General features: G+C 58.1%; 1 protein-coding gene across 18 annotated transcripts in view; it reads right to left on the bottom strand.

Annotated features, from left to right (window-relative positions):
- SCRIB (scribble planar cell polarity protein) overlaps positions 1-16,825 on the bottom strand; it is a 120,087-nt gene that overhangs the window by 51,170 nt on the left and 52,092 nt on the right. For 17 of the 18 annotated variants that reach the window (XM_059869171.1, XM_059869239.1, XM_059869289.1 and 14 more), the window contains 6 exons: positions 10,742-10,831; positions 9,645-9,722; positions 7,516-7,830; positions 6,816-6,896; positions 1,502-1,750; positions 828-938 (listed from right to left, as the gene is read on the bottom strand). In XM_059869171.1, coding sequence (XP_059725154.1) covers positions 828-938; positions 1,502-1,750; positions 6,816-6,896; positions 7,516-7,830; positions 9,645-9,722; positions 10,742-10,831 — 924 coding nt within the window. The remainder of the gene's footprint in view (positions 1-827; positions 939-1,501; positions 1,751-6,815; positions 6,897-7,515; positions 7,831-9,644; positions 9,723-10,741; positions 10,832-16,825) is intronic. The other variant, XM_059869299.1, reaches the window with a different exon arrangement.

Here is a 16,825-nt window from a genome sequence, read left to right as displayed (position 1 = left end):
CCTGAGAGCTGGGCATTCCACCAAGCCTGTGCTCCTGGGGAAACAGAGGAGTCAGCAGGGAAATCTGTCAGCACATGGGAAGCAGGGATGGTGGGAAAGAGGCAGTTAGGCTTTGAGAAGAGCAGATCCTGCCTCAGTGACCTGCTGGTGCACTGAAAGGAAAACCATGGGCACACCAAGGAGGAGGCCTGGCAGGCATCACTCCTGGAACTCCAAACAGCCCTTAACAAGGTGTGAACCCAGCCACAGGTGTCAGAGGAGTCAGGTTCAGCACCTCCAAGTGATAAGAGCAGTCAGGAAGCAGAAGGGGCTCCACAGGGATGTCCTCTCCAGCATCCTACTCCCATGAGTGTGGATGTGCAGGACTGTGAGGGAATGGGCTGCAGCCAGTGGCCAGGTGTGTGCTACCCCTGCATGGCATCACCACTGGGATGGGAACGTGGGATCAAAGGACACTGGCCTGAGGGCAGCAGAGCAGCCCTGGGTGCCCCAGCAGCCACACACTGTCCCACCAGCACCTTCCCAGTAATGGCTGCCTTCAGGCAATGCCAGCATCTTGCCAGGACTCACTAAAGCCCACAGGAACCCAGCAGTCTCAAGAGCTGACTGGGATCCCTCCAAAGGGTCCAGCATGGATTATAAAGGTCTGAGGCTTTTACATGCTCTCAGATGGCTCCAGCTGCAGCACAGGCAGTACAAACTTCACACATCCCTGTCCCTTATTTCACAGACCCATCCTGTACAGCTGGACTCACATCAAAATCCTTCCCTTTAATGCCAATAACCACCAGCTCAGCACACCCAGAGCAGCTCTGCTGGGACTCTACCTTGGAGATGAAGACACCTGGCTCATGAATGCCAAAGGGATGGCTGGAGTGGTCACTGCCCCCGACGATGCTGAGGCCCAGGGGACCCCCTGCTTTCACCAGGTGGATTTCCTTAAGGGAACAAGAAGCAGTGTCAAAGGCAATGAAGGATATCACCTACAGACCCCAAATGCTGACAAACACGGAGTCAGGAGTGTTCTGCAGGGATGGGTAAGAACAAGGTGAACACTCATGGGACATGGGGGCTCCCCACGTGGGACTCTACAACCTGGAGAAGAGCTAAAATGGGGCTCCAAGAGAGCTGGAGAGGGGCTCTGGACAAGGGCCTGGAGTGACCCGAGGGGGAACAGGTTCTCCCTGAGAGTGGGCAGGGTTAGATGGGATCCTGGGGAGAAATCCTTCCCTGTGCGGGTGGGGAGGCCTGGCACAGGGTGCCCCGAGAAGGTGTGGCTGCCCCATCCCTGGAAATTTTCAAGGCCAGGTTAGACAGGGCTTGAAGCAAGCTGGGCCAGTGGAAGGTGCCCCTGCCCATGGCAGGGGGTGGGTCTGGCTTCCAGGTCCCTGCACCCCGAGCCTTTCTACGATGACACCTCCAGCCCCCAATAACCCGCAGGCCGGTCCCCATGCCAAGACCCATCTTTCAGGACTGCACGGTGCCCCCAGGCCAAGCTCACCTCGACAGGGTACTGATCCTCCAGCCCTGGGGACAGGTGGTTCCGGGGCGCTGCCGGTGTCTCCTCGGGCGGGCTGGCCCCGGGGCCCGGCGGCGGGGAGTGCATGCGGGCGCGGGGCGAGCCTCCCTCGCCGGGCTGCTCCTCTGCCCTGCCCTCTCTCTCCACCAGCAGCACGATGGTGGGGGAGGCCGCGGTAAGCAGCGCTACGGCCTGATCATGCCTGGCTTCTGTCATGTCTACCCCATTGATCTAGAACAAAGGCGGCGTCAGAGCGGCGCTCGGCCGAGCCCTGGCGAGCCCTGTCCTGCTGGCCCCTGTGCCCCAAAGCACCTCGAGGGCTCCCAGCTCCCTCCGACCTGCCAGAGGGGCACAGGCCCCTGGGAATTCCCACTGATCCCAGCTCCCTTCCTACTCAGCTCTCCTGCCCCTTTCCCCGTTCCCTGCACAGCGGACACGGTGCTCCAGGGGACCACGCGGGCCAGGGGTGATGTTCCACCTCCCACAGCCAAATTCCTCCACGTGGGAGAAGCAAAACAGTAATTTCCAGCAGCAGGGCCACGACCCAGGCACGGCAGAAGCAGCTGCTGCCGTGTCACTGAGCCACGTGCCCTCAGCAGACACCCAGAGCCCCCAGACAGACCCTGAGGGCAGGACCTGGTGGCTGACAGGACCTGGTGGCTGACAGGACCTGGTGGCTGACAGGACCTGGTGGCTGGCAGGACCTGGTGGCTGACAGGACCTGGTGGCTGACAGGACCTGGCGCTGGTCACTGCCCCACTGGCTGCCCGTGCTGGGCAAGGCCATGGTAGCCAGCTCTAAGGCATTAGAAGTGACCCCAGGTACAGGGAGATGTGAAAGAACAGAGAGCCTTTCCTGCAAAACTAAGATTTAAAACTGCCTCCCTATAAACCCAAAGGACATGACTGCTTTCCATGGATGTACAAGGGGCAGAAACCTGAGGAGAGCTGAGCTGAGAGAACACAGCCAGAACAACAAAACTAGACTGGAAAAAGGTGAAGCTGAAAATTAAAAGGTTTCTAGTCATTAGGTTCTGGAAAAGCCTTCCAAAATGAACACAGAGGACATGAAAAAAGGAGCTGCCAAGATGGGCTTTGATCAGCTCATGAGATCACAACATGACTGTAACAGTCACAGCAACAGGGCTTTGCAGGCCAACTCCCCAGGGCCTGATTCCCAGAAATATTCTTCTAACTCCCCAGCTCCTTCCCAGAGAACAGTTTCTGCACTAAGCTGGCGTTCAGGGCTTTGTCCACACCCCCCCTGGCCCTCCCAGCCCCCACCTGCCCTGTCCCACCCTGCTCTCCTTAGGACAGCCCTGTGCTGTCTGGGAACTGCCCAGTGTCACCTCTGCCGAGAGCACTGTCCCCAGAGGACACCCCTGGCACAGACCAGGAGGATGCCAGGGCAGCAGCTGGCACGTGCCCACAGGAAGAGGAAGGATGAGAGGGACCTGGGCAGTGCCTGCTGAGCACAGGACAGGGCACCAAGCAGGAAAGGTGACAAATTAACCACACAGGTGCACATCCCCAAGGTAACAGACACACAGCTCAGACACCCAGAGGGATCCTCAAAGTCACCCAAAGCAATCACACAAAGCAATCACAGTGGAGGAGCGTGACCAAACCTGGCAACCAGTCTGCAGAAGGAATGGAGATTGGGAGGGGCTGTCTCAGCACATCCCTCGTAGGAAAAGGCCAAGTGGCTGCAGGAAGCTTGAAGGAGGTGTTGTGGAATATGCAGCACTTGTTATGGGACGTTTAGCAGAACAGAAAGAGGACTGGAGGTGAGGAACAAGCACGGGGAAATACAGGGGAGAGCAAGAGGCTGCTGGTCAGTGCTGGTCTGGCCAAGCCCTGAGGGCACATCTGCTCTGCCTTCTCCCCACACTCTGTATTTACTGGGCCAGCTCACTCTGCTCTGGGTACATGTGGAGAGCTGCTGGTCAAACTCAAGCTGGACTAGCCAGCAAGTAGGAATCCAAAACGTGGGAAGACTCAAGAGGTGGCCCAGAGGCTGGATGAAAGGCTTGGGTCCGACCAAGGAGCCTGGAAGCCCTGGCTGCTGGAGCTGGAGAGCTGCAGGCAGGAGGGAGGGAGGACGTGTGCCATCCCCCAGCAAGCTGAGCCCTGAGGGGCCAGAGGGCAGCACCAGGCTGTGCTGCTGCCCTGCAAGCACCACCTGTGCTCAGGTGTGCACCTGTAGGGTACTGCCCTGTCCTGCCCCCTGGTCTGGGACCAGCTGTGTCTGCACCGTGCTCCACAGCTGGAGCCTGCACTTTCCCTGCTGATGGCTGCAGCTGGAGCAGGGAAAGCAGCAGCTGTGTGTGCAGGGGACTGGGAGGGGAGGATTCCTGGGGTCCTCTGATGGTTGACAAAGGCAACAGCCAGGAGAGACTTGGCTCTGTGGTGCTATCACCACATCAAGGCCAAACACGCTCTTTGAGAGGGAACAAGGTGATCTTTGAGGTCCCTTCCAAGCCAAGGCTTGATCTGACTGTAGGACACTGCACACACAGAGCTGCTGCAGCACTCTCATTCCTCACATCCCCTCTGCTGTTTTCCTGCCCCTGAGAGGAGGAGAGTGCTCAGACAGGGTCAGACCAGAAGGGCACAGGACTCCAGGAGTCAGGGCTGTCTCAACTGTAACAGCCCCTGGAGCATGTCACCAGTAACTCTCCCCTGCCTGGAACCTGGTGGGTACCCAGCTTTTGGGGCAGCTAATTTTCCATTTTCTAGCTAGAGAGCAAGGCCAGCCATGCAGCACGGCTCTCCGAGTGCCATGGGGAAGGGACAGTGCCTGCCCTTTCCCTGCTCCACATGTCTCTCTGTGTGCCAGGGAATTATCTCATCCTGGCCAATCCCTAAGCAGTCACACTGCATCACCAGGACTCCACGTGTCACCCACCACTATCCCACATCTCCCCACAGTCAGTTTTCTTCCCAATCCCATCCCATAAAAATCAGCTGCCCTTAGCAACTGCTCCCAGACCTGCACCCTCCCCTCCCTGCTGGGATCCCACCCCACAGCTCCAGAGCTCCAGCACCCCCCCAGCAGGTCCCTGTCCAATGTCTTCCCCCCCAGAATGTCCCAAGAGACACAGGAACACAGGGAATGAGTGACAGTCCCTGGGGCATGTTGAGGGATGTTAGCTCAGGGAGACCCAGCTGGGCTCTTCAATCCCTGTGCTCAAAGCTCCCTAAGAAAATCAAAGGAGCAATCCCAGTTCTTCTCCTGAGGAGAAGTCCAGGAGGATTTAGAGCACAGGGGAAGAGCAGGAAGCTGTGCTGTATTTGTTAAGAAAACAGAATTCTCTGGCAAAGTGAGAGCTGAGCATGACCAGGAGAGCACAGCTTTGGCAATGGGCCCTGTCCCCAGCAGGGTCCTCCCCTTCCCATGCAGATACAGGCAACCTGCACCCACACCCCAGAAACCACGGCATCGTGGAGGACTTCCAGTAAAAATGGGCAATGGCTGCTTCCAAAGAGCGTGGGAAGCAGGCTTGCAAGTCCTGGCAGTAATCCTGGAAATGTTCTCCTGAAAGGTGACATGCTCCTGCCCTCCTCAGAGGTGAGCATGGGATCTGAGCTTCAGCTGGTGCTCAGCACCAAACCTGTGACAGTCACACACACCCCAGCACTGAGGGGTGTCAGGAACAGTGACCAAACCTCTGTGACAGTCACACACAGCTCACACAGGGAACTGAGGGGTGTCAGAACAGTGACCAAACCTCCATGGTCACACACAGCTCACACAGGGCACTGAGGGGTGTCAGGAACAGTGACCAAACCTCCATGGTCACACACACAGCTCACACAGGGCACTGAGGGGTGTCAGGAACAGTGACCAAACCTCCATGGTCACACACAGCTCACACAGGGCACTGAGGGGTGTCAGGAACAGTGACCAAACCTCCATGGTCACACACACAGCTCACACAGGGCACTGAGGGGTGTCAGAACAGTGACCAAACCTCTGTGACAGTCACACACAGCTCACACAGGGCACTGAGGGGTGTCAGGAACAGTGACCAAACCTCCATGGTCACACACAGCTCACACAGGGCACTGAGGGGTGTCAGAACAGTGACCAAACCTCATTCCTATATAACCACCTTCCCCTCACACAGGGAACTGAGAGGACCCTGCTGGGGGTGTCAGGAATAATGACAGCAACGCCTCAGCCACATCAAAATCCAGCAGAGGCCCCAGCTCTGTAAGCCCTGAGCTCACACATCCCATAAGGTATCCACTGCAAGCTATTACTAGGGACTTAGATCTGCTTTTCCTACAAAGCTGCCCATGGATATAAATAGAGCTGCTGAAGCAGGGTGGAGGCAGGTTTGACTTTTGAATCTGTTCTAAGGTTTTGTGTCTCCTTTTTCCACAGGTTGAGGAAACCAACCCCAAATGATGGCCCTCAGTACTGCCTCTGTACCATGGAGCACCAAAACCTGAGCAAATCCAAACCAATCCAGTCTGTCTGGCATTAATCAGGGTCAGGGCTCGACTTTGGGCAGCGGGGAGCACTAGAAGGGAGTGAGAGATGCCAGACCAGTTCAAGCTTCCTGCCCAGTGTCAGACCTGGGCCCAAGCTGCACTAAAGTGTTGTGCCTGAGCAAATCCAAGCCAGCCCCAGCCCAGGGATAGAGCAGACAGAAGCCAGCACTGACGAGGCTGTATCAGTGCTTACTCACGCCAGCGCCGTGGTAACACGTGCTCTCACCACAGCAGCTGGGCAGAAACCCACCACCAGCACCAGGAGCTGGAGGTTCCCAGAGGCAGCATGCAGCGTGGGAGGAGGGTCAGGAGGCTGAGGAGAGGCTTCCACAGGAGGGGAGTGAGGACCAGGAGGCAGAGACACAGGTGAGAGCAGCGAGATCCGCAGGGACAGCACGGCAGGCTGAGGCCAGAGCTCCACGTGAAGCAGGGAAGCACTGGGGTACCCCTGCCCTGCTCCACAGCACCCCTGGGCAGCTCCCTCTGCTGCAGCCCACCCCACTGTGCCCCAAGGGGCTCCCTCTCCCCGTGGCTGAGCCCCCCAGGCTCCAGAGGGACCCCAGCCTGGGCAGTGCTGCCGTGTCCCCTCCCTCCATGCTGTTCCTTACATAAAGCATTTGGGGAAAGGGCAGGTGTACCTGCACCCACCCCAGACAGGGGAGAACCACCCAAATTAAACACTCCCCCAGAAGGCTCAGGAGCCGAAGAAAGGACCCCCAAAATGCAGCTCCAGTAGCAGAGAAGCAGCCCCTGCAAGAGGGGGCAGGGGGCTCAGCCAGCCCCTCCCCTGCACTCACCGAGATGACTCTGTCTCCCACGCGCAGGATCCCGTCCCGGTGGGCTGCCCCACCCTCTGCAATCCGCGAGATGAAGATGCCCTGCAGCACAGGCAGGAGGGTCAGAGCAGCCCGGGCTGTCCCCACCCGAGCCTGGCTCCCCAAACCCAGGCAGGTCTCGGTCCTCTCCCCTGCCCTGCCCCTCCCTGTGCTCCCAGAGCCCCTGGCAGCAGAGTCCTCCGGTGGCCCAGAGCCTGGAAGCTGTGCCAAGAGGGCAGCGGTGGGATTAGATGTCACTGGCAGGGATCGGGAGCCCCAGCCACCCTCCTATAAAAAAATAAGGAGAGGGACTTGGACAGGGGCCTGGAGTGACAGCACAAGGGGGAATGGCTTCCCAGTGCCAGAGGGCAGGGATGGATGGGACATTGGGCAGGACCTGTTCCCTCTAAGGGTGGTTTGGCCCTGGCACAGGGTGCCCGAGCAGCTGTGGCTGCCCCTGGATCCCTGCAAGCGTTGAAGGCCACAGTGGGCAGGACTTGGAGCAACCTGGGACGGTGGAACCTGCCCAGCACAAGGTGAGGTTTAAGGTCCCTCCAAACACAAACCATCCTAGAACTCCGTGATTCCCTGACTTTAGAGCACCCTGCCTGCCAGCCCAGGGCCAGGCTGCCCTGCTGCACGCCCGGGGATGAGGAGGATGAGTGCCAGGGGTCAGACTGACCGTGTCCCCAGCCCGGTAGGGAGTGGAGCCCTTGCCCCCGGCGATGCTGAAGCCCAGCCCCTTCTCGTTGCGCATGAGGCAGGTGGAGAAGCGCTCGGTGGCCGGGGCTGCCTCGGGGCCCTCGGGGAAGCGCAGCCCCCCGCGCCGCTCCCGGGGGCTGTAGTCGTCCTCGGGCCGCAGCGGGGTGACGGTGATGGCGTTCTCGGGCTCCACCATCCGCTCCCGCAGCACCGTCATGGACACCGAGCTGCCCGAGCCCCGCAGCGCCTCCACGGCCACGTGGTGCTCGGCACAGTGCAGGGACACGCCGTTCACCTGGGCAGGGAGAGACAGTGTGCCATGACACAGAGCCCTGACCTGGCACACAGAGCAGGGACACGCCGTTCACCTGGGCAGGGAGAGACAGCGTGCCATGAGACAGAGCCCTGACCTCACACACAGTGCAGGGACACACTGTCCACCTGGGCAGGGAGAGAGACAGTGTGCCATGACACAGAGCCCTGACCTGGCACACAGAGCAGGGACACGCTGTTCACCTGGGCAGGGAGAGACAGTGTGCCATGAGACAGAGCCCTGACCTGGCACACAGAGCAGGGACACACTGTTCACCTGGGCAGGGAGAGACAGTGTGCCATGACACAGAGCCCTGACCTGGCACACAGAGCAGGGACACACTGTTCACCTGGGCAGGGAGAGACAGCGTGCCATGACACAGAGCCCTGACCTGGCACACAGAGCAGGGACACGCCGTTCACCTGGGCAGGGAGAGACAGTGTGCCATGAGACAGAGCCCTGACCTGGCACACAGAGCAGGGACACACTGTTCACCTGGGCAGGGAGAGAGACAGTGTGCCATGAGACAGAGCCCTGACCTGGCACACAGAGCAGGGACACACTGTTCACCTGGGCAGGGAGAGAGACAGTGTGCTTTGAGACAGAGCCCTGACCTCACACACAGAGCAGGGACACACTGTTCACCTGGGCAGGGAGAGACAGTGTGCCATGAGACAGAGCCCTGACCTCACACACAGAGCAGGGACACGCTGTTCACCTGGGCAGGGAGAGAGACAGTGTGCCATGAGACAGAGCCCTGACCTCACACACAGAGCAGGGACACACTGTTCACCTGGGCAGGGACAGTGACAGCCTGCTGTGAGACAGGGCCCAGCAAACAGAGCCCAACAAACACAGAGCCCAGCCTCACACCCAGTGTCCTCTCACACCCAGCCCCATCTCACACCCATTGCTCCCTCACACCAGCCCCAATCTCACATCCCAATCCCAACCCCAGCCACTGCTGCCTGTGGGAACTGGCTCAGCCCCTCACACCCACACCTGGGCCCTGTTCCCACAGGTGTGCCCAGACCGCTGTGAAGTTTTCCTGCCTTCCCACAGCACCTGCTACCTGTCCCAGGCCAGGCCAAGCAAGGAAAGGCCCTTTCAGAGGAATTCCTTCCCCATAGGGAGTTCCCTACACCTGTATCACCCCTACAGGTAACATCCCAGACAGGTAATCCCCCCACGGAGAACCATCTCCACCGACAAAATTCAGCACAATCCAACACAACTCAGGGGACCCCTGTTCATCTTCCAGGAGGGACATGCAGCTGCCCACATCCCTGGAGCACCTGGAGCTGTCAGTGGGACAGTCCCTGGGTGTGGGGGATGTCACAGAGCAGATCATCCCGAGGGGGGCAAGACAGGGAGAACCAGGGCCTCAGCCCAGGCAGCCTGGGCTGGATGGGGCTTGGAGCAGCCTGGGCTGGTGGAAGGTGCTCCTGCCCATGGCAGGGGTGAAATGAGAGGAGCTTTAAGGGCCCTTCCCACCCAAACAATCCCCATGGCTGGCTCCCTAGGTAGGAAGTTATTTTACAGGGTTCACTTTTGCTCTGCCCAGTATTCTTGTATTGTATTTATTCCCACCTGGGCCAGAGCAAATGCAGGAGCTTCTAAAGCAACAAAAGATTCATGGTAACGTAAATTAAAGAACCATCTCCGAGCCAAAGGGATTTTGTTTAGCTCTTAACATCTTGGTCTAAAACACGTGTGATGCAAATCCATTTCCAATCACCTCACACCTCCCCTCCAAGCTATCAGAAGCATTTGCTTTGTCAGGAGTCAGTCCTTACCTCCAGGAGCTTGTCACCAACACGGACCCCTGCCCGAGCTGCAGGACCCTCCTCGGACACGCGGGAAATGAAGATGCCCTGGAAACAAAACCCTCTGTTCTCTGGAGAGCCCATTCCTTACCCCTCCAGAGTGCAGAGACCCCTCAGCCCCAGCCCCTGGCCAGTCCTGAACCACAATGAGGGGACATGGCAGCTCAGGAGCTGGGAAGAGGGAACAGAAACCCCATTGCAGGGCCACCAAAGGTGACAAGAGGGACAAGAACCCCATTGCAGGGCCACCCCAGGGTGACAAGAGGGACAAGAACCCCACTGCAGGGCCACCCAAGGTGACAAGAGGGACAGGAACCCCATTGCAGGGCCACCCAAGGTGACAAGAGGGACAAGAACCCCATTGCAGGGCCACCCAAGGTGACAAGAGGGACAGGAACCCCATTGCAGGGCCACCCCAGGTGACAAGAGGGACAAGAACCCCATTGCAGGGCCACCCCAGGGTGACAAGAGGGACAAGAACCCCATTGCAGGGCCACCCAAGGTGACAAGAGGGACAGGAACCCCATTGCAGGGCCACCCCAGGGTGACAAGAGGGGGACAGGAGCCCCACGGCAGGGCTGCCCCAGGTGAGCCACAAGACCAGGGAATGACACCTTAACCCTCTTCCAGTGGAACTGGCATCACATGACACAGCTGATGCCACCAGGTGGGGAACACCCCACACCCTGGGCCCCACAGCTGGGGAGGAACCCCCTGCTCCCATGGCTCCAGCTCAGACCCAACGGGCTCAGGGGCAGGATTCTGCTCCACCCCACCACCATGGCTCATCCCCATCCTGGTGGGGTCTGCTCCACCCCACCACCATGGCTCATCCCCATCCTGGTGGGGTCTGCTCCACCCCACCACCATGGCTCATCCCCATCCTGGTGGGGTCTGCTCCACCCCACCACCATGGCTCATCCCCATCCTGGTGGGGTCTGCTCCACCCCACCACCCCCCTTGGGGGCATCCAGGGCTGCTCCCACCCACCCCAAAGCTCCCACGAGGGACACCCCGTCCCCAGCAGGAGCTGGCTCAGCAGGGACAGGGACAGGGACAGGCCTTACCTCGTCGTCCCCCTTGTAGGGTGTGGAGCCCTTGCCCCCCGCGATGCTGATGCCCAGCCCCCCCGTCTGCCGCACGATGGTCAGGGTCAGCTGCAACAGAAGGGACAGGGGTCAGGGCCCCCAGAGCCAGGCACGGCTCCTTTTCAGGGAAAACAGCAACTCTGGGTCACCTCCTGGCACTGGGGGGGCTGTGACACCTGTGGGGGGCTGTGCCACCTGTGGGCAAGCCATGGCACCTGTGGGACACACTGGGGGGCTGTGGCAGGGACGGGGCGTGGGTCAGGGCACCCAGAGTCAGGCACGGCTCCTTTTCAGGGAAAACAGCACCTCTGGGTCACCTCCTGGCACTGGGGGGGCTGTGCCACCTCTGGGGGGGCTGTGGCACCTGTGGGACACACTGAGGGACCTGTGACACCTGTGGGGGAGCCATGGCACCTGTAGGACACACTGGGGGAGCCATGGCAGGGACAGGGCATGGGTCAGGGCACCCAGAGCAAGGGACGGCTCTTCTCGTGAAAAACAGCAACTCTGGGTCATCTCTGGGCACTGGGGGGGCTGTGGCACCTGTGGGGGAGCCGTGGCACCTGTGGGGGGGCTGTGGCACCTGTGGGGGGCTGTGGCACCTGTGGGGGAGCCGTGGCACCTGTGGGGGGGCTGTGGCACCTGTGGGGGGCTGTGGCACCTGTGGGGGGCTGTGCCACCTGTGGAGGAGCTGTGGCACCTGTGGGGGAGCCGTGGCACCTGTGGGGGGCTGTGGCACTCATGCCTCAGAGGCAGCACCCCCCCAGTGCAGGGAACACACCGATCCCTTCCCACAGTGAGCCCTGACCCAACAGTCAGCTTGCCCACGGTGGAGCCAGCAGAGGGGATTGCACCACAAGGCAACCTGGGCAGCCAGTTTGGACTGGAACTGGATCACAGGACAGGGACAGCGCTCCCACCACAGCCTGGCTCTGCCATGGGGCTCCCTCTGAGTGTAATGGCAGCAGCCCCTGGGGCATTCCAGGTCACCCCAGAGCAGTGTGCAGTGGCAAGGATGGCACCTTGTCCAGAAGACTCTGGATGGACACTTGGCTTTGTTGTATTGATGGAAATCAACACACAACTCCAAAACCCCCGTCTGCTCTGCCCAGATGCTCTGCTCCCCTCCGCCCCAGCTGCTCAGGATCACAGCTGAGCAATCCACAAGTCTTCTCCTTCCTACCTCCCACCTCCACACACCCAGCCGTGCCCACTGCCACCAGCTGATGTGACTCAGGCTGAAGCTGTTTCTTTTAGGGACACCGGCACGAGCCCTTCCCAATGCCACAGTCAGGAGAAGGAAGACAGGGAGCACGTGGTAGGACACAGGGAGAGGAACAGGACAGACAGGACTCTCTCAGGGCCAAGGACCAAGGAGTTAAGTGACAGAAATGAGCACAGACTCCTCTAGAGAACCAAACTGGCTGTCCTCCATGTCACCTCTTTGGAAACAAAGCCCAGGATGGAGAGAGGCTGCTGCAGAGATCTCAGGTGTGTCAGCTGCACATGGCCACAGCATGGGCAGCAAAGGAAGCAGGAGATCACCTTCCTTAACACTTCCAACCCTCATTCACTTCTGCAATGACAGAACCAATGTCTCATGGAGCTCCATATTCTGCTAAAGTTCAAACAAAACCAAGCCAAAAACCCCCTGCAGGAGATGTGGAACCAGCTGAGGTGCTGTGCTCTGCCAGTTCCTCTGGTGCCCAGCTAACAGCACAGCAGAACGCTCAGGGATCTCCCCAGGGAAATCCCTGCTTCCAGACCTGCCATCAGCTCACTGTCTCTGGGGCAGGAGCCAGAAACTGAGTAAAATTCCAAGTTATGAATACCCAAGTAAGACAGAAATGGGGTAGACAGCCCAACTCAAACCAGCTCCTGACCAGACAACGCTTCCTGCATGGCCATGTCTATTAGGAACTAACTACAAACCCCAGGTTTTCCCATCCAGACTCACTGCACTCCAGAAGTGCTCTGAAGACTCTCATCTCACTGTCCAAGGAGTGCTCAGACCACGCTCTCAGGCACTAGGGAGGATTTTTGGGGCTGCTCTGTGCAGGGCCAGAAGCTGGACTTGATGATCCTGGTGATCAGGAAATTGTGTAATTCTACGTTCAACACAGAAGTTTCTAAGAATGACAGCAAACCAGGGCTCCAGGCAGGGATTGCAGGAATTATAGCAAACCAGGGCTCCAGGCAGGGATTGCAGGAATGACAGCAAACCAGGGATTGCAGGAATGACAGCAAACCAGGGCTCCAGGCAGGGATTGCAGGAATTATAGCAAACCAGGGCTCCAGGCAGGGATTGCAGGAATTATAGCAAACCAGGGCTCCAGGCAGGGATTACAGGAATTATAGCAAACCAGGGCTCCAGGCAGGGATTGCAGGAATGACAGCAAACCAGGGCTCCAGGCAGGGATTGCAGGAATTATAGCAAACCAGGGATTGCAGGAATTATAGCAAACCAGGGATTGCAGGAATTATAGCAAACCAGGGCTCCAGGCAGGGATTGCAGGAATTATAGCAAACCAGGGGTTACAGGAATTATAGCAAACCAGGGATTGCAGGAATGACAGCAAACCAGGGCTTCAGGCAGGGATTGCAGGAATTATAGCAAACCAGGGCTTCAGGCAAGGATTACAGGAATTATAGCAAACCAGGGATTACAGGAATTATAGCAAACCAGAGCTCCAGGCAGGGATTGCAGGAATTATAGCAAACCTGGGATTGCAGGAATTATAGCAAACCAGAGCTCCAGGCAGGGATTGCAGGAATGACAGCAAACCAGGGATTGCAGGAATGACAGCAAACCAGGGATTGCAGGAATTATAGCAAACCAGGGCTTCAGGCAGGGATTGCAGGAATTATAGCAAACCAGGGATTGCAGGAATTATAGCAAACCAGGGCTCCAGGCAAGGATTACAGGAATTATAGCAAACCAGGGCTCCAGGCAAAGATTACAGGAATTATAGCAAACCAGGGCTTCAGGCAGGGATTGCAGGAATGACAGCAAACCAGGGATTGCAGGAATGACAGCAAACCAGGGCTCCAGGCAGGGATTGCAGGAATGACAGCAAACCAGGGCTTCAGGCAGGGATTACAGACTGGTCTAAGAGCAGGATCCTGGTGTTTCCCAGGTCTGCTCAGTGCCCAGATCCATTGGACAGGGTTATGATTTTGGACAACAACTGAGGACTGTCTGATGTCACTGGTCACAGAAAGTCACTTCCAGCTACATGGGCAGCTGATGCTAACAGAACAGAAAGGTATGCCACAAGCCCCCTGGATTTCACAAATTCAGCAAACCAGTCTAAAAATGTGGGGAAACCTGCCAGAAAAGCCAACTGGCCTGAGGGGGAGGAACCTTCTGTCCATCAATGTGAAAAGCAAAACACCAAGGAGAAAACAGGCCAGATTAAAAATACTGAGACAACTGCAGCAAAGGAGTTTGAATTAGGTATAATTACACGTAGGCTGAAAAGATTTCAAACTCCCAAGAAAATCACACAAAGACCAGTGTGGTGAGATTGGTGGATGTCTGTTTGAGGTCTGTGTGAACAGTAACCAAACAGGAACCTCAAGAAGAAGGATCTGGATCCAGCAGCCTGGAATGGCCCTTCACATTGCAGCTCAGGCTGTTTCTGGCACTAAACCCTGAAGCTGTTTGTTCCCCCAAGCTCCTCCTTCCTAAGGCTGCTCTTGGGCTGCCTGGACTGCCACAAAACCACACTGAAAGCACTGAAACCAGAGCACAGAGCTGCCCCAGCAGGGACAGCTCAGCTCCCTCCTTGCCACTGCTCCTGCCATGGGCTTCACTGGGTATTTTACCCTTTGTGTATTTTCCCCAAAGGCAGGGATCCACCCAGGGCCCCTCTCAGATGATCTGGGCTGCTTCTCCCTCTGCACAAAGCACAAACCTTCACAGAGAGCATACCAAGCTCCCAGTTCCTCAGCAGGGAACAGCCCTGCAGGAAAAGTGCTGCAGTGCCAGGGGAAAGTGGGGAACTGGAAAAGCTGCCACACTTGGAGCTGCCATCCTTCCCCCTGGGATCCCACTGGGAACCCATTCACCATCAGGGGCACCAAACACCACCCAGGGAAGCAGTTCCACCTTGTGCCCTCAGTCCTGGCTGTGCCTCTTTGGGGACACCCCAAACACCACCCAGGGAAGCAGTTCCACCTTGTGCCCTGAGTCCTGGCTGTGCCTCTTTGGGGACACACCAAACACCACCCAGGGAAGCAGTTCCACCTTGTGCCCTCAGTCCTGCCTGTGTCTCTTTGGGGACACCAAACACCACCCAGGGAAGCAGTTCCACCTTGTGCCCTCAGTCCTGCCTGTGCCTCTTTGGGGACACCAAACACCACCCAGGGAAGCAGTTCCACCCCTTCCCCTCAGTCCTGCCTGTGCCTCTTTGGGGACACCAAACACCACCCAGGGAAGCAGTTCCACCTTGTGCCCTCAGCCCTGCCTGTGCCTCTTTGGGGACACCAAACACCACCCAGGGAAGCAGTTCCACCTTGTGCCCTCAGCCCTGCCTGTGCCTCTTTGGGGACACCAAACACCACCCAGGGAAGCAGTTCCACCCTTCCCCTCAGCCCTGCCTGTGCCTCTTTGGGGACACCAAACACCACCCAGGGAAGCAGTTCCACCCCTCCCCTCAGTCCTGGCTGTGCCTCTTTGGGGACACCAAACACCACCCAGGGAAGCAGTTCCACCTTGTGCCCTCACTCCTGCCTGTCCCTCTTTGGGGACACACCAAACACCACCCAGGGAAGCAGTTCCACCCTTCCCCTCAGTCCTGGCTGTGCCTCTTTGGGGACACCAAACACCACCCAGGGCCACCTCAACCCAGCTCTCATATGGCTTTTGGTGAACTGTCTTTTACCATGGAACCATGGAATGGTTTGGGTGGAAGGGACCTTGAGCTCACCCACCCACCCTTCTCTGTTAACAGACTCCCGTGCTCCTGCCAGAATTCCCAGCTTTCAGCTGCAGCTGCACACACCAGAGCTGCTGCACACCTGCACAGACTCCCTTTCAGGCAGCAGCCAGGGACAGCTGGGGGCTGCCCAGCAGATTTGGGGCACTCTGAATTTGCTGCTGTGCACCTCATCACTGAGGACTCCTGCAGCCTGCCAGAGGCATGGCAGACACCAACCATGCCATCCCTGGAGGTGCTCAAGGAATGACTGGATGTGGCACTCAGGGCTCTGGGCTGGTGACAAGGTGTGGACCAGCCAGAGGTTGAACTTGATGGTCTTGGAGGTCTTTTCTAACCGAAGTAAGTCTGGGATTCTGCTCACCTTGGGTGCACAGAGCTGGGACAGGGAAGAGCAGGAGCTGGAGCACTGATTCGCCAGGAAAGATGAGAAGAGCTAAATCTGTCTGGCTTTGGCCAGTGACAGCTCATGGGGACAAGGAGACAGGCTGAAAATAACAGTGAGCAAAAGGGAGATGGGATTGACTGCTGAGAGCTAAATTAACCCCAGACAGTGGGAAAGGAACACAAAGGAAAAGCAGCCCTGGCAGGAGAGCAGCCCCTGGACATGGGCTGGAGGTTTCCTGGCTCTGATATGATTCCTTCCTCTGTTCCAGTGGGCTCAGTTCTCAAAGGAAAGGCTATCAGGAGGGCAGAGGAGTTTGAGCACTTCACTGACTTCCCACTGAGCACCTCCACAAAACCACTGCAAAGCAAAACCAGTGCAAAGCACAGAACCCAAAATGAGACCTTTGACAGCAGCACTGGGGACAGATGGGACTGGTGACAGCAGCACTGGGGACAGGGACCTGCCACAGCCCCACTGGGGACAGGGACTGCCACAGCCCCACTGGGGACAGGGACCTGCCACAGCCCCACTGGGGACAGCCCCACTGGGGACAGGGACTGCCACAGCCCCACTGGGGACAGGGACAGGGAGCTGCCATTCTCAGGGTGCTGCTCTGCTCCTGCACATCCCTTCCCCAGGACACGTGAGGACAGTGAGCACGCTTCCCAAGGGGAGAAGGAAGCCAGCATGCCTTTCCAAACCATGGAACATGGTCCCCTTTGCAGCATCCTGAAC

Source organism: Haemorhous mexicanus, chromosome 1, assembly GCF_027477595.1.
Source record: "Haemorhous mexicanus isolate bHaeMex1 chromosome 1, bHaeMex1.pri, whole genome shotgun sequence".
NCBI classification, from domain to species: Eukaryota; Metazoa; Chordata; class Aves; order Passeriformes; family Fringillidae; genus Haemorhous; species Haemorhous mexicanus.
The sequence above is the reverse complement of the archived record's forward strand: the minus strand, read 5'-3'. Positions and strand labels throughout refer to the sequence as shown.